At 47.8% G+C, this 24,113-nt stretch overlaps 1 protein-coding gene across 7 annotated transcripts in view; it reads left to right on the plus strand.

Annotated features, from left to right (window-relative positions):
• The window catches only part of DPF3 (double PHD fingers 3), a 280,249-nt gene that overhangs the window by 178,267 nt on the left and 77,869 nt on the right, over nt 1–24,113 (plus strand). For all 7 annotated transcript variants that reach the window (XR_012507468.1, XM_074365304.1, XM_074365300.1 and 4 more), the window contains exons 6-7: nt 3,040–3,118; nt 23,116–23,253. Coding sequence is in view for 6 of the 7 variants with exons in the window: in XM_074365304.1 (XP_074221405.1) it covers nt 3,040–3,118; nt 23,116–23,253 (217 nt within the window). In the remaining variant the exon portion in view is untranslated. The remainder of the gene's footprint in view (nt 1–3,039; nt 3,119–23,115; nt 23,254–24,113) is intronic.

The raw sequence follows: 24,113 nt of genomic DNA on the forward strand, positions 1-24,113 counted from the left end.
CTGTGCACTAACCAAACGCAGTAAGAGTTCAGAGGAAAGAGAGATCAACTGGGCAAGGAGGGGAAGGAATTTATCGAGCACTTCCTGTAGACCCAGCGCTGTCCCCTGTGGTTTTGCACCTCTACAACAACTGCAGTAAAGATGTTGCTCTGCCCATTTTGCAGCTGAGAAAACTGATGCTTAGAGAAATAACTTGTCCAAAAACACATAGCTGGTGTTTAAGCCTATGTCTGTCTGACTTTAGAGCTGATGCTAGTTTTACTTCTCAATGTGGCAAGAGGAAGATCCTTGCAGGAGTGGCGTGTTAACAAAACTAAAGTGTGCACCAGATGTGGATGGGCAGAGGAGAGGCTGGTCCATGACAGGGATCAATAAAAACAAAGACTTGGATATAGCATGAGCATGAGGTCATCCTGGTAGGATTGGCACTAGGTTGTCATTGGATGTGTCAGTGAGTTTTAGACGGCAGTGAATGAATGTGTAAATGAATGAATGACCACGGGCTCCTGTCCTTTACTCTTTTTGCCTCATTGGTCTGGGAGTCGAGCAGGATGGACTGGGTAGGGCAACGCGGAGGTAGAACCCCAGCTGGTGGGTTCTTTGAGCAGTTCTGGGGGTTAATTGATGAGCCCCTGGATTAAGATGTGAAATTGAAGGGAAATGCCTTTAAAGGAAGACGCAATAGTACTTGGATACAGAGAATGAAGGAGAAGAAACAGATGACTGACTTACTGACCGGCTGACTGATGGATTGATTCATTTATTCAGCGAACATTTATTAAGTAAGTGCCGCTTATGTGGCTGGCTCTGTGTCAGGTTCCGGGCATAATGGTGGCCCAAATAGGCATGTTTTCCATCCTTATGTGGGGAGACAGAAAACCAGCAAGTACACCAGCACATGTATGGTATAATGTCAGACAGTGCTAAGTGCTAAGTGCTGTGACAGAACCTGAAGCTGGGGAAGGGAAAGAGGACGATGGAGGGGAAGCGAGAACATACGTTGGTCAGGAGGGCTTCCCTGAGGAGGTGACATTTGAGCAAGACAAGTAGGATTCTGAGTTTCCAGGAGACTATAAGGTGCTGCAGCCACAGGAAGCACCCCTGGCCTGTCTCCTCAGTGCCCTACAGCCACGATCCCTGTTTCGCAGTTGAGGAAACTGAGGTGCAGGGAGAGAGTGGGGGCAGCGGCCACCCTGCTGGCCAGCCCTGTGTGTGAGATTAAACCCTGGCTCCGGGCTGCTCCCCCAGAAGCCCGGTGCTTCCGGCTCCAGCGCTCCTCCTCGTCTCCCCCGCGGTATTTTTAGTCTCCCAGAGCCCCTGCCCCGCTCTGCTGTTGCCTCTGTCATTCTGCTTGACTTGCTTTCACTTGCTCAGAGGCGGCAGTGACAAGGCTGTGAGCTGCACACGTCAAGCTGTCCCCGGCTTCTCCGAGGGGGTGGGGAGGTGGTGAGGGCTGCTGAGGGTGACCACCCTCGGCGTGGGCAGGCGGGGAGGCCTGTCAGTGCCCGGGGGTGACGGCCAGTGCCGCACAGCTCCCTCTTTGGGTCACCTCTGAGTCACGAGGGCGAGGGGAGGGGGCTGCTGGCTGTTGTGTATTCGGGGGTTGGGGGTGGGGAGGCAAAGAGGGACTGAGCCCAGGAGGGGAGGGGAGGAGAGGGGTGGCATTTTGTAATTTGTTTTGGAGTGAGACAGCTGAGGAGGTGGTGGAGCTGGTAGCTTGGAGGTGGTGTTGATTGCGAGGTGTGTGTGTTTGGGGAGAGTGCAAGCATCGTGGGGCAGGGGGACAGGCCTTTCCACTGTGGTGTCCCCAGTGAAAATGTGCGTGTGTGTGTGTGTGTGAGAGAGAGAGAGTGAGAGAGAGAGAGAGAGAGAGAGAGAGAGAGAGAGAGAGAGAGAGAGAGAGAGAGGGAGGGAGAGGGCACTTCAGGCCTTTTGACCGAGAAGTCCCCCTGGGCCACTTTTCCAGGCCAGGCCCCTAGGACCGCCCCATTTTCCCTGCACACCAGGTGCTGCCATGTCTTATTTCTGGTCTGCTGCGCCTTCCTTTCTGTCTCCAGAGACCCCAGCAGGCCCTTCCTTTGGTTGGGAGTTTACTGCTTGCTACTCATTACCAGAGAATGACCTGGAGGGGGCTGGGGTGCAACACACGTGACCAGTGTGGGACTTACAAAGGTTTAAAAATAAACCTTGCCACGTTCTTGTAGCCACTGTCCTGGGGCTGCTGAGCTGCCAGCTCCCTCTCTGCTGCTCTTCTCTGTCCCCGGAGGTAGAGCTCATCCCACCCCACCCCAGGTGATGCTGACCCTGTCTGGAGATGCACACGGGGTGGTGCTTTCAAGGGTCCAGCCCCAGGAGACCACGAAGTGTCAAGGTCTCTGTCTCTGGCTGGAGCCCTGAGCTGCATGAAGCTCACCCTGTGGACCAGGCTGAGCAGGGGAGGGGGGAGCTCCCCGCATGCCCTGATGCCAGGCCTGGCTGGCTCTTGAGAGACTTGAGCTGCAGGGAGCGTGAGCACAGGAGTCTGGGGTGATGCCTGCAGTTATGCTACTTGTTCTAACATGCCCCTCAGCTGGGCAGCTGAGGGGAGCTGGGTTGGCATTTCCATGCGGTGTCAGCGAAGCTGGAAGGCTAAGGAGTTGGGGGGAGAGGTTCCGGGGCAACAGCAGAGTATGGGACTTCAGTAGATCTAGGCTTCACAGTCAGACTGTCCTGAGTGGCCTGGCCAAGTGACCTTGTGTAAGCTACTTAACCTCTCTGTTGCCTCCTAATCTGTAAGATGGAGGTTAATAGTAGTATCTCCTTCTTGGAGTTGTGAAGATTTAGTGAAGTGACACAGGTGAGTAGCTGAGTGATTTGGGCAAATTCCTAACCTCTCTGGGCCTCAGTTTCCAGGCCTGTAAAATGGGGTTGGTATAGGTACACATGTTGTATGAAAGTTGAATGAGGAGAGATGGGTGAAGCGCTCAGGGCCTCACAGAAGACACGCTCAGCAGTGACTGGCAGCGTAACAAGCATCCCGCTGTTCCCCTGTCTCCCCAGGCCCGTGGCTCTGCGGGGGGCCGAAGGAGGCATGACGCCGCCTCTCAGGAAGACCACGACAAACCTTACGTCTGTGACAGTAAGTACAGCAGAGGCCGCCTTCCTGCCCTGGCCCCACCCTTCCCTGTGCTTCCCTGGTCGTCAGCCCCGTCTCAGGCTCCCCGCTCCTTCTCTGGGGCCCGCACCACGCCTGCCTCCTCCCCACAGTCACCACCTCACCTCCTGTTGCTGCAGCTTCTGGCCCCGGGTGTTTCTGCGTGAGGGAGGAGCAAGCCAGGGAGGCCTCCCCGCCTCGGACGCCGTCCTGCTGTCTCTGCAGTGCCTTCCTTCGTGGCTTTCCTCCGGCTCCCTCTCTTTCACGGTCTCTGTCTCCTTAAGATTCATCCTCTATTTCTTTCTCTGTTTCAGAGAGTTACAAACAAAAGCATAACTCAAAATCCTCCGACAAAGGTACTTGGCTCCTGTGGCTTTTCATTTGTTTCCCTTTAATTTCCTTTCTCTCGCTCTCCCTCTTGTCCTAGGTAGGGCAAGTTATGAATCTTTCTCTGACGATGACTTAGTTTAATAAATAGCCCTCGGTCCATCTCTAGCCTTTCTTGCTTGCTTCAGAAGCATCTTTTGGCCAAGTGATTGCCTGGCTCCTGGGTTTAGGGTCAGCAGACAGGGCTGGGGAGCGACTGAGGGGCAGAGCAGCCAGGGGCACTGGTGGTGGGTGGACCTCCAGAGACCCACAGCTTCAGAGGGACTGCCATCAGCTCGAGAGAGCTCTGTCTTTCTCACCTACCAGAGCACAGGGTGCTGGGCTGAAAATCCTTGCTCTAGTTATCTTCTCACCAGATCGGGTACCATCTGCTTGCTTCATGGCAAGGGCAGCCCTCAAAACTGCACTCCCTGACCATCTTGCCTTCCCATCTTTTCCTCCTTGAGGATGCAGAGCTCCGCCATGGGCGAGAATGGGGCTGCAGTGAGGATGGCAGGGCCGCCCATCTTGCCAGTGTCTGCGGTCTCCATGAAAGCAGGAGAGAACCAGGGGAAGAAGCAGGCACAGGGAGTGTGTTGCGGGTGGTGCCATTTTCCTCCCTCTTCACTGGCCTCTTTTGATTTCAAAAAGTTGTTCTGTGCCCGGTGGGGTGACAGCTGGTTGGAGAACATTTTGCTAGAAGAACTCAAACTCCTGGACCCCCATTTGGCTGCTTAATACACCGTGCAGATGACATTCCTGAGAGGACTCCTGCAGGTAACATCTGCATCCCAAGGCAATGCTGGTCCAGGATGAGGAGGGAGCAGGGCATGGGGTGTGATGTCTCTTGGCAATACCAGGAAGTGCCTGCTCCCGCCTGGGTCTCTTGCTTCCTGGATGGGGTGCAGTTTTGTTGTGACGCAAGCATGCTAGCCTTCGGGAGCCTGGTTCTGGGCTTGGAAGGGTCCTCAGACCCCCGGGGAGCAGACTGTCCAGCTGTATCTGGCCGGAGCAGCCCAGCTATCAAGAATGCCAACAACTGCTTTGGAGCTGGAGCATTGCCACTCCATTCCTCTTTTAAAAAGCTGTATTTTCTTAGGTGATTATCTGCTGTGGCAGATAGTGGGATTACTTTTCGCCCTATCTCTCTAGCTTTCCCTGGATTCTCAGCCAATAATAATCCCAGGCACACCCGTGCGCCCTTCTCCACCCTGCTGTCAGCTCCTCCCTTCTCTCCTTTGTCTCAGACCTCTGCCTCCTTAGTGTTTCCTCCACGAAGCACCCTTTGTGGGTATCCCTCTTGCCGGGCTCACACCCTCTCCCCCGAGCTCCTGTGGCTTTGTGCAGGGACTCTCAATGCCATTTTTACTGTTTACTGGTCCCCTCCCCACAGGGTCTTTTCCTCTCCCTGTTTACCCTGTGGTGCTTGGGAGGCCAAATTGCAGGCTTGATGATGTTGGCTTTCTGGAAGTCTCAGCGGCTGCTGTCTTGGCTCTGCCTCCCTTTTCCTCCCTCGGCAGAGCAGGGTCCACTGTGGAATGCCCTTCTCTATTCTGCTTCTCTTAGGAAATTGTGTGGCAGCTCAGTGATTAATAGACTTTATTTTTATCTGGTGCCCTTCAGACATGTGATCCTTTGGGATAGGAATGACCTTTGGAGAGGTCACGAGGCCTACCTCCCACTCCTGAACTGTGCAAGGAATGCTTTTAATAATCTCTAATGCATCCTAAGTAGAGAGGTGTCTGGTCACCTCCTTGAATGTCCCCAGGGATGGTGTTACCACAAGCTGCCCTTTCTTCCATGATTCCAACTGTGCTTTGAATGATTTTTTTTTTTTTTCCTTAATAAGAGTTGAAATTTTTCTCTCCTACAGGCCCCTTTAGCTTTTGTGGATCTTCCCCCAACAAATAGGAACACTCAGCATTTCTTCTGTGCTGGAGGCCCTCTTACCATCCACTTGTATTCTTGGTTTACCTAGAGACACAGCCCATAATTTCTGCAATGGCCTGCTCTGAATTCCTTTCCAGGTTTAGTTTAAGCTCAGTGCTCTCATTGGAAGCAGCACCAAGGCCAAGTGGTTCAAAGAGTAACAGACACATTTCCTTGTTTATTTTACACATCGGTTGTTAACACCACCCACGTCTGTAGGGAATAGATGTGACTGACCACCCCATTGTGCTGTGCACCATCTCAACCCCTTCCTCCTTCAGTGCCTGTCCCGACCCCCCGGCTAATGCCTCTGCAGGTGTGTGCTCTTTTCTACTTATGCATCTGATGGTTTCTTCCTCCATAAATCACTCTGCATTCAGCCCTATTGACTCTCCGTAAAGAGATACAATAATATGTGACTTCAATATACAAGATTCAATAAAGGCAAATTTAAAGACATTGCCAACTAGTTAAATTTCATTCTCCACAGATTCGCAATCCCTGCCATTTTTGTATTGTCTGTGGTTTGATTTGCATAATCCCCACTCCATCTTTCGAGTTATTTATGAGAATATTAAGCCACCTCGGCCCCCGCCACCCCTTTCTGGGTTTATGTTGGAGTAGTTATAGCCATTTTTCCGGTGGGATTGTGTTTAACCCTTACTGGTATATACTCCTACATAGCTGTCCTGCTCTGTTCTCGGTCCAAGTTTCCCTTTCAAGATGGGTGGTTGAAATATTATCTTAGCTGCTAACTTCAGGTGATAAATAGTTTGCTTGTTACCTCTCACTCAGCCATTGAATTTATTCCATCTCAGAGAAATATTAAATCATCTGAACATAATTTATTTTTTACCCAGTCCGTGGTGTGTGTGTGTAGGTGAATACTTCCATTTTCCAGTAAGTAACCTATCTCTATTAATTATTCTGGAAGTTCACCAAGCTTCAGGATGAAAGTTCTGTTTCTTCCCTTTTAATCTTTTTCCAAAGGGAAAGATTTCATTACCTACAAGCAAAGCACCCTCATATGACTTTGTAGGAAGGGCTGTCAGTGTGGGTCAAAGTGTGGACCTGGATGAACTGTGCAGAGATAACTGAGATGCTTTTTAAAATGTGGGTTCCCAGGCCTCACACCCGAGCTCCTGCATCAGAAGCGCTCGGAACAGGCCCAGGAATCTGCATTTTTAAAGAGCTTCTCAGGAGATACTTATGATTACCAACTTTTGAGAATGACCAGTCTACCTCATTCGAATTCGAAGGCTTCTGGCCTCTGACTGATCAGCCCTTTTATTATTCCCTGCTTTTCGCATCTGGAAGTTCTGGAGTCTCCAGGAATTCTCCAGGCAGAGTGCCACTGGCTTACGTTGTTGTTTTAGTTGGTCTCTTTAGACTCTTTCCTTTCCTGTTCTTTCAACATTGATACAAAACTCAGCAGTCCAATGTAAAAATCCAGCGATCCAGCACTTGACTTTAATTTACTTAACAGCTTTAAATCCTAATAATACCATTAACTCCCTCTTATAGATAGGATGATAACTGGGGATAGACATATGAAAGAAACCCTTGGATTTGGGCTACTGGGATATTTTAAACATCATTTCAAGAGTTTGCTACTCCTCTTCCTAACTTTTCTCAACCCTGGATTTTCTGTTAGCATTCCAGGGCAGACTCCTGGTGGGAGACCCACTTTTCCATTTTCTTTGTTCAAGGAGCATCATAGGAAAGAAGATGGTGGTGGTAGGGTGATACTCAGGGAGAGGGAGGATACTTGGTCTCTGTGCCTCAGCTATTTAGGGAGGAGCAAAGCACCCACTTGTCCTTCTGCTGGGCACAGTGGAAGTTACTTATGCGGTTTTAATTTTTTTTCTCTCCCCAATTTTTCTTTAAAAAATTAATTTTAATTTAATTACATTGCAGAAAGAACGCTTAACCGGAGATCTGCCCTCTTCAGCTTTTAAGTGTGCACATTGTCGTACAGCAAATCTGCAGCACTTACTCTTCCTGCTTGAAGGAAACTTTATGCCTGTTGGTTAGCAATTTCCTATCACCCTCTCTCCACCAACCCCTGGCAACCTCATTCCACTCTTTGATGCTATCAATTTGGCTATTTTAGATAACTCGTATAAGTGGAACCAGGAAGGAGATGTCCTTCCATGACTGGCTCATTTCACTTAGCATAATGTTCTTAAGGTTCACTCACGTTACTGCATATTGAACAATTTCCTCCCTTTTAAAGGATGAATAGTATTCCATTGTATGTATACACCACATTTATTTTATCCCTTCATTCATTGATGGACATTTTGGTCGTTTCCACATCTTGGTTATTGGGAATAATGCTGTAATGAATATAGGAGTGCTAATATCTCTTTGAGATCTTAATTTCATTCTAGTTTTATTTTTAATTTTTCAAGGAATCTCCATTCTGTTTTCCATAGCAGCTGCACCATTTTGCGTTCCCACCAGCAGTGCACTAGGGCTCCAACTTCACATCCTCGCCAACACTTGCCTTTTGTTCCCAGCTTTTTCTGATTATGATCATAACTCTTCCTAACAGAGGCTTATGTGTGCAGAGCACTGTGCAAAATAAGCATTCTATATACATTGTTTCTGTAAATCCCTACACTAACCCTAAAGGTGAGAGGCAGGGACAATTGACCTCATTTTTGCTGTGAAGAAATAGGGTCAGAGAGGTGAAGAGACATGTCCAAGGTCACACAGCTGGTTAATGTTAAAGCTGGGATATAAATCCTCATTTCTTCAACTCTAGAGTCAACACACCATAGGACATCTCTGTACAAAGGGCTGGTTAAATATACCTTCCTCCAAACTGATACGGAATTTGGTTCTCCAGAGAGGTGAGGCAAAAATACGCTGTAAAAGTGAGTGAATGAGCAATCACCCTTTATTTATGAGGTGAAGCCTTTTCCACTGTTGACAGACGCTGTCAGGTGTCAGGTGGGCAAGCTGGCATCAGGTAGTAATTGTAGCTGAAGTGGAATGGAGTAGTTTACATAATTTTGAGCCTTTTAAATTTAAATCTATTAAAATCACCCCCACCTGCATCATCAACTGGGTCATTAGGGTAGATGAGTGACTAAAGGCAAATAGACATGACTGAAGCCTTCCTGGGAATGTGACTCACCTCTGAGTTGTGTCCGGTCCTCACATGCCAGGAGTGATCCCTCCCAGCTCAGCCTTCATATCAGCGAGCACTTTGTCCTCTACCACCCTCATGCACAGACGTGTAGGTTTTGATTGTGTGGCCTGTGACTTCACAGGGTTGCCTCCCTTCTCAAAATCCGGTGGGGTGTAACCCTGGCCAGTTGGGTGGTGTCAGAATAGGGTCTGGGTCCCTTCCTGCTGTCCTGGGCGGTGGTGTACTGGAGGGGGAATGGAGAGGCAGAAAGCAAAGAGTCTGGGGGTATAATCCTGGTTCTACCCTTTAGTGGCTGTGGCACCGTTTTCCTTCTTCGTCAGTCTGGGCGAGCGCCTTTCTTGAGTCTCTAAGTCTTCCATCGCCCCCTCCCCACACTGCGGGCTCCCGTCTTCCCAGGCTTAGCACTGAGGCTCTTTCCCTGAGAGACCAGGTGTCAGGCGGTGGGATGCGGTGACTGCTGCGTGGGCTGGCTAGGTGGGCGTGCGGAGCAGCCCTGGCTTGCTTGCTCCCAGGGCGGTCCAGAAAATCTGCTTGACCTCAGCCTCCTTAAAGTCAGTCTGGTTTCCCTGGTTCCTGAGTGCACAGAGAGAATCAGGTGACTGTGGCAGTCTTACTGAAAAAATGTTTGAGGGCATTAAGGCCCCGCATTCTCTAAGGCTCGTGTGCTTTTAGCTTCACGCCGCAGTAGAAAAGCCGATAAGGCAGCCTTCAGGCTGGCTGCCCCTGTCGCCGAAGGGGAGCCGGGCTCATCACTCAGTTGTTGCCACTGTTATCTTGCAGGTCCTTGCGTGGGGTGTGGTGGGGGAGGGGTGGGAAAGGCTCTGTGCCCCAGAAACTTGATGTGTAGAGCATGGGATTGATCCTTGGATTCTGAGTGCATTTGTTCTGGCAAAGCTGGGTTTGTTTAAATATTTAAATGCCCTCATGTCATGGTCACTCGGGTAGCAGGTTGTCCCAGCAGGGCTGGTCAGAGACAGGGCTGGGGAGAGGCTGACGTTTCTCTCTGATACCCTCAGAGCCCCATTTCGCTTCTCCCTTTGCTCCTACTGCCTGCCCTCCCCAGCCCCCGCCCTGCCCCTCTAGCACTCTCGAGAACCTTGCCATTGATCACCAAACCTAGGTTTGCCTTTTCTGGGCTGTCACCCACAGCCTCTTTCTTTCTTTCTTTCTTTCTTTCTTTCTTTCTTTCTTTCTTTCTTTCTTTCTTTCTTTCTTTCTTTCTTTCTTTCTTTCTTTCTTTCTTTCTTTCTTTCTTGAAGTATAGTTGATTTACAATATTGTGTTAGTTTCAGGTGAATAGCAAAGTGATTCGGTTTATATACATATATATATAACATACATATATATGTATTTCTGATTCTTTGCCATTATAGAATATTACAAGATATTGGGTATAGTTCCCTGTGCTCTACAGTAAATCCTTGTTGTTTCTCTGTTTTATACATGGGAGTGTGTATCTGTTAATCTCATACTCTTAATTTATCCCTCTTCCTGCTTCCTCTTTGAAACCATAAGTTTGTTTTATATGTCTGTGCACACCCTCTTGAATTATTTTCTCATCCAGTCAAAAATAGTATACATTCACTGCAGAAAAATCAGAAATTACAGATAAGCATAAAGGGAAAAATAAAAAATCACCAGCAATCCCACTCGTTAGAGATAACTTCCGTTTTGTTTTGTTGTATCCTTTTTTAGGATTTTCTCTCTCTCTCTCTCTGTCTGCGCACGCCAAATATCATCCCCCAATAAATAACATACCATTTTAACCCGTTCCCCCACCCAACCACACATGAGAGACATCCTTCCATGTCAACAGAGACATTTTTATGTCAACATTTTAGGGCCATGTGGTGTTCCGTGATATGGCCATGCCCAGTGTGTGCAATCATTGCTCCACTTGGACATTTAGACAGTTTAAAATTTGTTCACTATTAAAAATAATATTGCAGCTAAATGTTTGCATAATGCTTTTATTATTTTCTAGAAGCAGAACTGTGAGGTCAAAGGACCTGGTGCATAGCCTTTGGTTTCTCTTATTTCAAGTCCTGGGGGCGGGAGTGGGGGGTGAGAAGGGGCCGGGTCAGGCAAGCAGGTTAGAGAGCGCTGTGCGAAGAAGGAAGTGCGCTGACTTTGAAGTGATGAGAAGCCGAAGGTCAGATTGTCATTCAGAGCTTTTCAAGAAAATCATCTTGCTGTGGGAGTGTCCCTTGTCCTGAGGTATGGAGTGGGGCTGGCACACAGTTAGGAAAGCTACGTGTGATAATGTATATAAAAATGTTTGCACACGGTTTGTGCTTAATGAGTGTTTCTCACACCTTTGCCTTTCCCTCATTTCCTCTGCCTCCAGTGTAGTTCGAAAGATAAGGCTGACAATAAGTTTAGGAGTCATGGAGGAGGCAAAAGTTTGTTGACTTACATTATGGGCCAAGAATGTTCTATGGGTTTCATCTCTATTAATTCTTTAATCCTGGAGAAAGTACCAGGAGATAGATGATATGATCATCGCCATCTTATGGATAAAGAAACTGCTGAGAAGAGGGGTGAATGATCTGTTCAGGGTCACACAGTAAATAAGTGGCAGAGCCAGGATTTGGTCCCAGTCAGCTCTCCTCTGCAATCTCCCCATCCCCCAGTCACTCACCTCTTCCTGGAATCTGCCTTACCTTGTACTTTCCTCCGCGTAGGCTACCTCACACATCATATGATAACAGTTTGTCTATTTGTCTGTTCTTTAAGCTGGACTGGGAGCCTTCTGAGGGCAGGGACCATGTCATATTCAACTTGCTTCCCAGAGCCAGTTGGCGTCACTCCCAAAATGTTGATGAACGTGGGGTGCATGTAGCAGGACAGAAGATAGACCAGCGTGGCCAGAGTGTTTGGGTAGGGAGGCTGGGGGGAATAGAGTTGGGCAAGGACGCTAGGAATGCCAGGCTGAGTTGCTTAGAGTTTGGCCTGCAAAGTTAGAATCATGGATGATCCTGGGGACATCTCTGGAATGGTTCATCTGTAGGATTAGGTGTTCAGGGGAGAGAGCCCGAGGCCTGTGGCTAAGGGGAGACTTTTCCAGTCAGGAAGAAGACATGAAGTCTGGACGGTGATAACAACAGGGATAAAATGGATGGGGCAAACAAGAAAGACTGTGTGGAAGAAAAATCCACAGAACCTGGCAGAGGACAGACAGGGTGTGGAGTATAAGAGAGAGGGAGGCGGCAACGAAGACTCTTGAAGTCTTGAGCTTGGGTAGTGGAGACATGAGGGAGGCTGAACTGGAATATTCTAGAGGAGGAGGTGATTTGGGGAGTGCTGAAACACTGACATATGGGTTTGTGGAAATGGCAGGACATCCAGGCACAAGTGTCTAGTAGATGCTTGTTAGTGAGGAACTTATACCAGTGTCCTAGGTGGATGGGGGCTACTTTGTAAGGGCCAACGAGCAGCACTAGGTAGGCTGAGACTGACAAGTAAAGCATCTGAGGGAGCGTTTATGTCAGATATTCACCCAGAGACCCCAAAAGAGAGCACACTGGCCAGATTCCCAAATGTTTGGGGGCTGTCACACTTTATGGTATTGCATCCGATTTTTTTTACCTTTTGCTATTTATATTCCCCAGAAATGTTGACAATTATATTTATTATTTAAATGATTTTTAATGAGTATTTAACTAAGAATGATATTTTACTCTTTAAGCTAATTAAGGACATGCTAATGTATGACTCAAGAGAATAAGGAATCAAAGACTCTGTGTCTACAAGGGATGGTGGCCGGAAGAAGATGGCCCTTCAATCAGAAGCCCCGGATTTAAGTCTTTGCTACATCACTCCCCAGCCCTGACCTGGACAAATCACAACAACCTCTTTGAGCCTCAGTTTCTTTTTCTGTCAAGTGAGGACAATAAGATTAACCTTAGAGGGTTTTCAAGAGGATTAAATGAGACTGTGTGTACAGACGATTAGTTCACTGCCTGATTTCATAAATGCGCTCAATAAATATTTATTTTCTTTATACCAAGTCAGGAAAGGGTTCTTATTTCATATTTTAGGTTGAGTCCTCAGTTTTGTTCTATGCTGTGGCTGCAGGAGTTGTCAGGGACCAGAGAAGCATTCTGTTAGCTTTAAAAGAATGATCAGAAATAGCTAATGTTTGTCAAACATTTGTTATGTGCCAGGCAGTGTGCTGAGTACTTTATAAGGATGAACTCATTCACTTCTCACCATACCCATAAGAGGTACAACTATTATAATCCCCATTTTACAGACAAGGAAACTGAGGCTTGGAGAGATTAAGTAAATTGCCCAAGGTCACACAGCCAATTATCTGACCTAGGAGAGCTGACCCCAGAGTTCATCAGAATTATATTATGCTGCTTCTCTGTAGGGCAGGAAAGAGTTCCACAAACAAATTTAACACTTTGATTTGGGGAGTTTCTGCATTTCTCTGCTGGGGTTCCAGAGTCAGGGTATAGAGTATTTTGAAATGAAAGCCTTGTTGCTTATCTCCATTCTTCCTGTGTTTTTTTTCTTTTTTTTTTTTTTAAAACGGGAGTCATATTTACATACAGTAGATTTCTAAAATATGCAGAATGCCCTCCCTTGATGAAGACACAGGACTTGTGAATCACTGGCATTTGATGGCTTCTGGCACTGGGCTCACTCCTAATACATGGGTCAGAGCCAGGCCCTGAGGAATGTGGCTTTGAAAAATCAGGGTGTTACACCCCAGCCCTATTCCAGCCCCCTGTGTTTCTGACCAGAAGAATTTAGCTTAAAATAAGCATCAAGTGTGGCCTGGAAGAAGGCATGAAGCTCCAAGAAGGCAGCTGTGGACCTGGCTGGGAGGGTGGGGAAAGGGGTGTAGGCAGCCCCTGGGTGGAGCCTATGGCTGGAAACCTACATGTTTTTCTGTCATAGTTGAGGGACTAATTGCTTCTGGAGGCACATAGGCCTTGGACGACCCCGAGAAGCAGATTCATGAAGTATTCGAATGGAAAGACTTAGAGATCATCTGAGGCACCTGCCATATTTTACAGATGGAGACACCGAGCCCAGAAAGGTATGGGGTTTGTCTAAGGGCGCATAGCTGGTTGATATCAGAACCAGGGCCCGACCACAGATCTGCAGAGGGCCACCCATGAGCGGGTCGGGGAGGGAAGCCTACCTGGGCTTACCTGAGAGGATCTTTTTGGTGCCTAAATGTTGTAGGACCTGGGCCATTTTTAAAACCACCACTTCTATTGCTTGAGCTCTGTGGAACCATCATTAGCTCTCAAGAAAATCCTGGGCATCTAACATAGTCATGGGGCTAAACACCCCACCCAGAGGACACAAGTCTGAGCTGGTGGCTGTCTGCAGTGTCCCTTGGGTTTTGTCTCAAGCTATTCACAGCCAGGCTTTTCTGACCTGGGGTTCCTCCCCATGTTGGTGTAGACATTCCTCTGCCCCCTAGATGATTCTGCAGAGAGAAGACCGAGGGTTGTTGGGAAGATATAGGGATCCCCAGACGTTTGAGCTAGTCTGGTAGGGTATGTTTCTTCTGTCAAAATGGCCCCGGATTGTATCTGTCCTAGCCTCAGCAGAATATAAGGGCTCCACTCAGAAGGGCTGCATGGAAGAGAATTTAATGATGGAGTGATTGTGTAGGTGTGGGCAGGATAAAGGTACCACAAGGGAGAGGGGCGCCCTCCCCATCTCTGCCCAAGGAGCAGGGAGGACATGTGACTCCCAGGGAGGGCTGGAGTGGCGAGGAGGGGAGCCCTTGCACCAGGGATGCTACTCGGGCAGGGATGGGCAGGGCACAAATCTTCAACCTTTCTTCTTATCCTCCATTCTCCTGCCAGTGCCTCTCCATGGCCAAATTCCACCAGAAACAGAAGGCAAGAGGCCAAAGAGGTCAGCCCCAGGCACTGGGAGGGGTGGCGAGTGTAGAATGACTAGCATATCTTCTAGTCCTGAGTTTAAATCCTGACTCTGCCATTAAATAGTGAGTTGCTTCAATGCTCCCAGACTCAGTTTCCATCTCTGTAAAATGGGTTGATAATCCCTACCTCCTGAGCTGTTGTGAGATTCAATGTGTGCCTACCCTATAGTCTGTCAGTATGATGCCTTGGAGACATCTGCCAATGACAGGCACTGCTGGGTCGATTTTACAGATGAGGAAGTTGAGCTGCAGGGAGAGGGAATTGGTGTCCTCAGGGCTGTATGTAAGTGCCATGGGGCAGAGCTGGGAAGGAGATGCTGCCGTGACTCCCAAGGCCCAGGCTTTGTCTCTTGGCCGCTCAGATGCTCATCCCGTAATTGCTTTCAGTTGCTGCTTTCAGGCTCTCGGAAACCACTGGCTCAGATACCCACTGCGTGCTCCAAGTTGGGCTGATGAAAATGTGCCAGAGTCATTAAGTTATCAGTGGGGAAGGCGGCCGCTACTCCCCGGCAGGAAGGATTCTGCTGTCTGCTGCAGCCGGCTTTGTTCACACAAACTGCCCCTGATTGTTGTTCCTCCTCCTCCTCCCTCTCTCCCTCCTCCTCCTCTTCCTACCCCATCCCCATAAGAAGTGAGTGGTAGAGGGTTGGTAGGGGTGGGGCGGTGCTGTAAATAATCTGGGGCAGCACTGAAGGTATTCATAACTCCAGGCAGGAGGTCCTGCCTGGAGAATCCAGCTCTGGATTGGGAAGTGGGCAAGCACTAATTCTGCAGCTTGACAGATGGATCTGCCCCCGGGGGAAGGAGAGAGAGGAAGGCAAGCTGGACCTTCCTTATTGTCACAGCCGTTCCTCTCCATGTGCGCCGCTCCAGGAACCCACGATCCAGGTGCGCACTGCCAAGGTGAAAAGAAGGACCTTGGTCTTGCACAGGCAGGGTTGACTGGTCCCAGGGGTGATGGCTGCAGAGGTGCACAATGCCAAGGAGCTCGCCCTGGGGAGGGAGACTGGAGTGGGAGAATGGGGACACAGCCCTCTCTGAATGCTTCAGCAGTCTTGGGGCTCTGTCTGATTCCGCACGACAGATCATTCCAGAGTGAGACTGCTGATATGATAAAAGGATAGCAGATGGTTCTAATACTTCATTTTCAGAATGTATCTTTCCCAACATTCTTTTTCTTGCAACTTCATCACCCCAGATTTCAGAGGAGAACCTCCTAGTCCCCTCCCCCCCTTTCCCTTTAGGGTTTATTCCCTTTGTGGATCCATTGTGATGGCGGTGTTGACAATAACAGCTGACAATGGCTGAGGCTTACTGTGAGCCCTGCACTGTTTTACATGTATTCTCTCACGTAGGCTCACAACTGCGGTAGGGGTGCTGTCATGATCATCCCCGTCTTCCAGAGAGGGTGTTGAGCCACAGAGAGATTTAGCCACTCACCCAAGATCATACAGTCCGTCAGCAGCAGAGCTGAGATTTGAACCCAGACAGTTCAGATTCAGCCTACCCACATACCAGTACAGATCCTGCCTCTCTGAAGGCAGGGTTGACCCAGAAGCAGGGCCAGAGCCATTGGTGGCACTAAAATGATCACTGCTGAGTGGCTAGCCCCTCTGGCCAGCTTTCCTAAGTTACCTCAGAAGGGAATTCGACTCCCAGCTAGAGCTGGGTGAGTCCTGCATTCACAGTGGCAGCTCTTGCACGATCAGGTTGGCTGTTTGGAATAACTTAATCCCAGATCTCCACCCCCTGCCCCAGTAGGTTTCCAGGACCAGATACACAATTTATTGTGCCCAGTGCAAAATGCAAACGAGGGGCCCTTTGTTTAATAAGTATTAAAAATTTCAAGATGGTGACAGCAAAGCGTCAGATTAAGTGTGGGGCCCTTCTGGGCATGGGACCCTGTGTAAATACACAGGTCACACGTCTACGAAGCTGGCCCACAAGTGTTCAGAGTGGCAGGAAGATGTGATGAGATATATAGAGAAGGTGAGACGGTGCTGGATTCTCCATCTCTCCCAAACCAGTCAAAGCAGGATTTCCAGGGCATTTCTTTTCATCTCAGTGTAGCAGTCTGATCTAGATACACTTCAACCAAAAATAAATCTTAGAAATCTCTTGTCCCCAGGATGCAGTTATTTGGAGGACTGGGACGTGGGTCAGCAGCTTTGCTTTGGGGTCAGGCGTCTTGCTCCATGAACTCCCATCTCTCCCACCATGCCTTTCACTTTATAGCCTCCTTTCCCTTTATAGCCTACAATTCTGCCCAAGGACCTACTCTGTTAAAGGTCAAGCACCACTCAGCCTCCCTGGACCCCACAGTCCCATCTGCCCACCAGCCTGACTTTGCTCTCCACAGCCATGCTAGAAGGCATGGCCTGTTGGCCCCGTCCCCACTTCCTTATTTCCAGAAGCAGCCTAGCTCGCTGCAGTCTTGTTCTCCACGAGGTTACAGATGCCCTGCTCACTAAGGTGACTTCCTAATTGTCAAAGTCAGTGGTTTCTTCTCAGTCCTTATCCTTCTTGGCCCTTCGAAGGCATCTGACATTATCCTGGCTCTGCCTCTGTGAAACGGGGGTGCAGGTGGCTGGGAGTAAGTTTACTTGAAGCACCAGCATGTGCCTGGCACATGGAACACACTCAGTTGCTGTTAGCAGGACTGGTGGTGTCATTATTACTGTCACCTGCAAACCGTGATCCTCTGGCTTAAGTTACTCACTCCTGTGTGAGTCTTAACATAGTTTTAAAATTGGTTTCTCTTTCTCCACCAGACTCTTAAGATACTGATATTTTCCGAGTTCTAGCCTGTGTCCACACCTGTCTTCTTTCTCTCCACTATCTCTCCTGCCACTTCTCTTCCTATCCAGAACTTCTACAGCCACCCTGCCAACTCCAAAATCCACATCTCTTTGCCAAGCTCCAGTTGGATAAGCCAATCTCAGACTGAACTCATTCCCTTCCTTCTCTAAATCTGATTTTCTTCCTACATGCTTCCACCCAGATGCCCAAGTCAGAAACCTGGGTATTTCTCCTGCGTCCCGTAGCTGACATCGAGTGCAGGCTCCTGTGCTGATCGTGGGGCTGCGATAGGGTGCATGCCTGCTGCTGCGGTAGGGGAGCTGTCATGATCATCCCTGTTTTCCAGAGAGACACATACTGATGCATGAATAGTCCTAGGCAGGTAACACACTGGGGTCCTAATTTTGATTGGAAAGACTTCCATGGAGAAGGACATTGGAACTGAGAACTGAAGGATGGTGAAGCATTAATCAGGCACGCTGGGCCTGGCGGACATTCTGGGCAGTGGGAAGAGCTTGTGCAAAGGCTCTGTGGTGGAAAGAAAAGTGTTTGAGAAATGAAAAGACCAGTGGGCAGGAGGGCTGAGAAGGAGGCGGAATGTGGCCTCGGGTGAGGCTAGGGAATTGGGTGGGGGTGGGGTGGTGGGAGGGAGGGTAGATGGGGGCTGAGTGGCGCCTGGCAGAAAGGCCGAGTTGGTGGTAGTCGTCTGGGCTCCTCCTTGCTGCTTACTCCCACCCGCTCCCCCTTATTCCAGATTCTCTCTTTAGCCTCTTTCCCATCCTGAAGTCCTCACTGTTCACACTTTGGAAATTAAAATAGTCTCTGCCACCTCCAAATTCATCTTCCACACTATAGTCTTAAGCGGCATTTTTTTAAAAATTAAAGTATAGTTGACTTACAATGTTATGTTAGTTCCAGGTATACAGCAGTGATTCAGTTATACATTTATATATATATATATATATATATATATTTTCATTATAGGTTATTACAAGATGTTGAGTATAGTTCCCTGTGCTATACAGTGGGACCTTGTTGTGTATCTGTTTATATATAGGAGTTAGTATCTGCAAATTCCAAACTCCTACTTTATCGTTACCTCACCTTTCCCCTTTGGTAACCATGTTTGTTTTTATGTCTGTGAGTCTGTTTCTGTTTTGTAAATAAGTTCATTTGTGTCATTTTTTTAGATTCCATATATAAGTGATATATGATATTTGTCTTTCTCTGTCTGACTTACTTCACCTTGGTAGGATAATCTCTAGGTCCATCCATGTTGCTGCAAATGGCATTATTTCATTCTTTTTTGTGGCTGAGTAGTATTCCATCATGTGTATATGTGTGTGTGTGTGTAGACACCACAAGTTCTTTATCCAGTCATCTATTGATAGACATTTAGGTTGCTTCCATGTCATGGCTATTATAAATAGTGCTGCTGTGAATATTGGGGTGCATGTATCTATTTGAATTGGAGTTTCCTCTGGATATATGCCCAGGAGTAGGATTGCTGGATCATACAGTAACTCAATTTTTAGTTTTTTAGGGAATCTCCATACTGTTTTCCCTAGTGGCTGCACCAAATTACATTCCCACCAACATTGTAGGAGGGTTCTCTTTTCTCCATAGCCTCTCCCGTGTTTACTGCTTGTGGACTTTTTAATGATGGCCATTTGTACCGGTATGAAGTCATACCTCCTTGTAGTTTTGATTTGCATTTCTCTGATAATTATTAAGCAGTATTTCTAAAATGTAAATCTGATTAAGTTGGTCCTTGGGGTACAACCCCCCTGGCTCCCCATTGTCAGGATGAAGTCCTGCCCACCTTCCTCTCCTTAGTCCCCCTCATGCCCACCCCAATGCCCCCTTCCCACTGGCTTTACTGAATATCCTGCAGTTCCCCCAAATGTTCTGACAGAATGTGCTTTGGTGCTCTCATGCCCTCCTCCTTTGTCTGCCCGGTCATGTTTACTTTCTCACAAGCTGCAGCTCATCTACCTCCTCTGGGAAGCCGTCCCCATCACCCCCTCAAGCCTGTGTGCTGACCCCTCCTCTTTGCCTGGCACATGCTCCCATTAGTGCGTTTGTCCCCGCTCCCTCCTTGCTAGTTGACGTGTATGTCTCCTCGTTCTAGACTGTGGATTCCTGGAGGGAGAGGACTGGGGCTCTTTTATCTTTGTTCTCTGGTGCCTCAAGACTGGGCACATGTTAGGTATTTAGTAAATGTTTTCTTGACCTTCACCACCTGGTGATGAAGGAATGACATGCTATAAGCAGGTGGAGAAAAATGGAGCTCTATCCGGAAATCTCTGCCTATAAGGATCGTGGTTAAGGGGTCCAGCTCCCAGGATGTCCCTGTGCTTTCTGGTTCTGTTTCTTCTAATAACCAAACTCAGGTCTCAGGGCTGCCTCCTGCTGCCCCTGCCTTGCACTTCCACCCAAGGGCAGGCAGAGTCAAGCCTCCATATATTCCGTCTTCGGGCAGAGTGTTTCTCAAACTGCAGTGTGCATCAGAATCACCTGCGGGGCCATTAAAACAGATTGCCGGGCCCCACCCCGAGAGTTTCTGGTTCGGTAGGTCTGGGGTGGAGCCCAAGAATTTGCATCTCTAACAACTTCCCAGGTGATGCTGATGGTCTGGGGACCACTCTTTGGGAATCTCTCTTCTAGCAAAAGGATCTGTTCTAAAAAGAACTACTCTTTCTGGTGTTGGGGAAGGAGACTTGGGGAGCTTTTATCTGGGGTTTAGTTTTGTAGGTTTTAAGAACTGTTAATGTGAGATTGATGTGGATAGATGGATCTGATTCTCATGCTTACCTCCTCCCCAATCTCCTGGCGTTCCCACAAAGTGCTGCCGTGTTCACCCATCATCTATTCAATGGATGTGTTTTGAAGGTGCAAAATGTGCATGGCAGTGTGTGAGGTGGAGTTGTTGCTATGAAGATGAAATCAGTAGGAAGCTGTCCTTAAATAAGAGAGGTCCTCCTGTACAGTCAGAACTATAGTTCAAGGAGATCAAACAAGAAATGCCTGCTTGGATGCGTAATGAGTTTCCCATCAGTGGAGTTGTTCCAGGAAGGCATCTAGAGTGTTCATGGGAATAAAGCAATTTGATAGATAACTAGACCACATGACTCTTAAAATCTTGAAATTCTGATTAAGGAAGACAGTGGTAATTGACAAAACAAAGTGGCACAAATAAAATTCTGTGGAGGGTGCAGTGGGGAGATCTGTAGAGGCAGCTGAGGCTTCCCTATATAAATAGTGACATATTGTTTTTATTTTTAATAAACATTTATTTCTCACCTGGAGTATGCTTGCTAACTAAATGGATTTATATCCAATGACCCCATAATTTGCTGCTTATTGACCTTAGATCATTTAAAAGTTTAGATAGAAAAAGCCACCAGCAGGGCCACAGTGGTGGTCTTCACATGTCTCACTTCCTGAGTCAAATGGAATTGATGTATGTAGTGCCATGTTGTTATTTTTTGCAATGTTTACAAGAGAGAGGAAGCCATTTGTAGGACTTGAATTTATAGTCACTAGGTCACCAACCTGAGTTTCAGACTCTCACCTTAGTAAGAAAGTCCAGCCACTTGCCAGATTCCATAGTAGAGGAAAGGGTCGAAGTCCCCCTTTCAGGAGGGCCCAGCACTTAAGACGTGGCAGGCCACTCTGAAGCCCCTCACCCCTCACTGCCGTTTATTGAGCATCTATTATGTACTGTGTACTGAGTGTGATACTATACAATTATTATTAATAATCCTTCAAGGTAAGTAGTACTGTCATCATTTCAGATTAAAAAAAAAAAAGGCACAGAGATAATTACCTCCTCCCAAAAAAGCAAAAGTAAAAAAAAAAAAAGACACAGAGAGATTATGTGTCTTGTCCAGTTTCACACAGCAAAACTCCTCAATTCATTTTTGGAAGTCAAGATAACCATAGAGATGAAAATCATGATAAAAGATGGGCCAAAAATTGTAGCTCTATCTCAAGTCTTAGTATGGATGCAAAATACAAAATTAGAATATAGAATGCAGCAGTGTATTGAATAGATACTATGCTTTGACCAAACGAGGTTTATCCTAGGAATGCAAGAATGGCTCACTAGTCAGAAGCATTAGGAAATCAATATAATTCACCATATCAACCGACGAAAGGAGACTCATCTATTAGCAGATGCTGAAAGGGTGGCTAATAAAACTCTCCTATAATAAAACTCTACGTCAGGAATAAGAGGAACTACTTAAACTTGATAAAGATGAAAAACTAGCTACTTATATCACATAAATCCAACTTCATTAAAATAGGAAAAGCTTGCTTTTGCCATTTAAAAATGTTGTCTTGATATTCTTACAAACAAATTAAGCTAAGAAGATAAAAAAGTTCATATAAATATGAGAAAGAAGAGATGACATTATTTTTTGCCAATGGTTATAATACCTGAAAAACCTCCAAGATCCTAGTAAGGAAGAAAGCCCTATCAGAAGTAATGAGGAGATGGGGTAAGATGGCTGGGTCCCTGCTCTCCTCCACACTGTGGCGGTCATGCAGCTGGTCAACGCCTGGAAGTGGGATTTGAACCCAAGTCTGATAATGAAGTCTGTGCTCTTTCCACCTTGTGAAGTGTTTACACTCTCTGCTGTCACCCAGTCACGTGAAAAGAGAGCCTCTTAAAGCTGGCAAGCTCGGGGGCTCCAGCAGATCTGGTGGGGATGGCTCTGCTGGGAGAGGTGGGGACAAGATGAGAGGGTTGGCACCAGGTTTTTCCTGGAAGACCCTCAGGCTTCTGCTACCATCAGTGCCACCCCTCCAGGGGCTGAGATATTGGGCTTTGTGGCTGAGGGAAGGGTGCAGACAGTGGTCCAGTCTTAGCCACTTAGCCAGACTTCTGCTTCTCAGGTACTGAGCAGCCAACCCACGGAGCTGCCCCTTTCTTCTTGGCTCCAGGAAGCCGTATTTGTGTTGCTTGTTGTCCTTGTCTCCTGCTGTCCACTTGAGAGGTGGTGCCTACCAGGACACATACTTAGAGATTTGGGGTATCAGACGCTTCCCGGGCCATCAAGGGCATGAGTTCTTGGTTGCCACATCTACCAAGGATGCCTCGGACTCATGTTTTCATGATGGAAGTGGAATGTGTTTTTCTGGCACAAAATCACTGGGTGATACCTTAAAAATATAACCCATATAAAGCTTTTGTGCTTCATGCAGAGTCAACCACAGAATGGTGAAAGGAGTACCGCATGGGAAGCCAGGAGACTGGGCTCTCTGCCACAGCTAGCTGTGTGTCCCCAGGCAAACCACTTAGCCTTGCTGAGCCTCACTTGTCCTGTCAGTGCCATGGGGTGTTGGAACTCAGTAGATTCCCAGTGTCTTTTAACTTCAAAGTTGTTACAATAATTATCACCCTTATCATGTGCCCAGCTCTGTTCCAAGTGCTTTGCATAGAGATGAACTCATCATAACCCTTTAGCTAACTACTATTATTATTCCCATTTTCCCTGTGAAGAAACTGAGGCCCAGAGAGGGCAAGTGACTTTCCCAAGGGCTCACAGCTAGGAAATGATGGTACTCTTACACTGTTTAACTTCCAGCCTCTACTTGTATGGCTGTACTTTACCTGGGGCTGTTTTGCTGTAGTGGTGTTGGTTCCATCCGGTGGGATGGGGGGTGTTGGGAGTAGGAGACTTTTTTTTAAGGGAAACCCAGCCCTGGGGAGGTTGGACGGGAGTCACTGCCTGGGAGAGTGATGGCCCGGACTGCAGAGGTTGCTAACCTTTGTGTTTTCCCTTCCTTTCCTCTTCTCCTCTCTAGTTTGTGGCAAGCGCTACAAGAATCGGCCGGGACTCAGCTACCACTACGCTCACACTCACCTGGCCAGCGAGGAAGGGGATGAGGCCCAAGACCAGGAGACCCGGTCCCCACCCAGCCACAGAAACGAGAACCACAGACGTGAGTTCCCCGTTGTGGGGTTGGGGGAGTGATGAGGTGGGTGGAGCGTTCCTTTTTCTCACCTCTGGCATCTTCTGGTGGCACCTGGTGATTGGTCTCAACGACCTGTGGTGAGTTGGGTATTTCAGCCCAGCCCCAGATGCCCCTGTGGGTCAGCCGAGCCCCAGGCTGGGAGTGAGCTGGACAGGGGAACATACCCAGCTCTACTCCCGGAGGACAAAGGTAAGTATTAAGGCAAAAGGGAAACATCCTTACCTGGCCATTGTCAAACGACAGACCTGCTACCCTTTTCCTTCAGCTCCAGAAGATCTATTCACGGCTGCTCACCTGAGCTGGGCATAGCCCTGCAGTGTGTCAATTCAGACATTCCAAATGTCTCCTTGGCCACCAAGAAATGTAGAACATTCTCAATCTATTGTCTTGGCTCTTATAGGGTCACATTTTGGTTCAAGGCTCTACTGCCTTGGAAATACTGCCCTGGAGCCTCCATGCTCTGTGTTTGAGCGAACATGACCTGGGTGCTCTTGTCATTTGAGATGCTGGGCTCTGAAGACCCCAAATGATCCTGAAGACTTGGGTTTCCATTTCTATTCCTTCTTTCTATCCTCAAGTTCCAGTTATGATTTAGGGAGTCACAAAGGGCTTAGCATTCACCACGTGACTTACTTCTGCAACATTCCTTATGGCTTCTGGGACTACCCCAAACTCAGAATGGGATGAGATAATGGAATCTTTAGGGCTTGCTTTAAGAGATGGGTCATTCTAGGATCATGAGGTGAAGGATAATTGTGGACATGCCATGTGTTTTTTATTTGGCTCACAAGATTTTGTGGTCAGTGTTCTTAAAATGAACAATTCAA

This window comes from Camelus bactrianus, chromosome 6 (genome assembly GCF_048773025.1).
Source record: "Camelus bactrianus isolate YW-2024 breed Bactrian camel chromosome 6, ASM4877302v1, whole genome shotgun sequence".
In the NCBI taxonomy this organism is placed as follows: Eukaryota; Metazoa; Chordata; class Mammalia; order Artiodactyla; family Camelidae; genus Camelus; species Camelus bactrianus.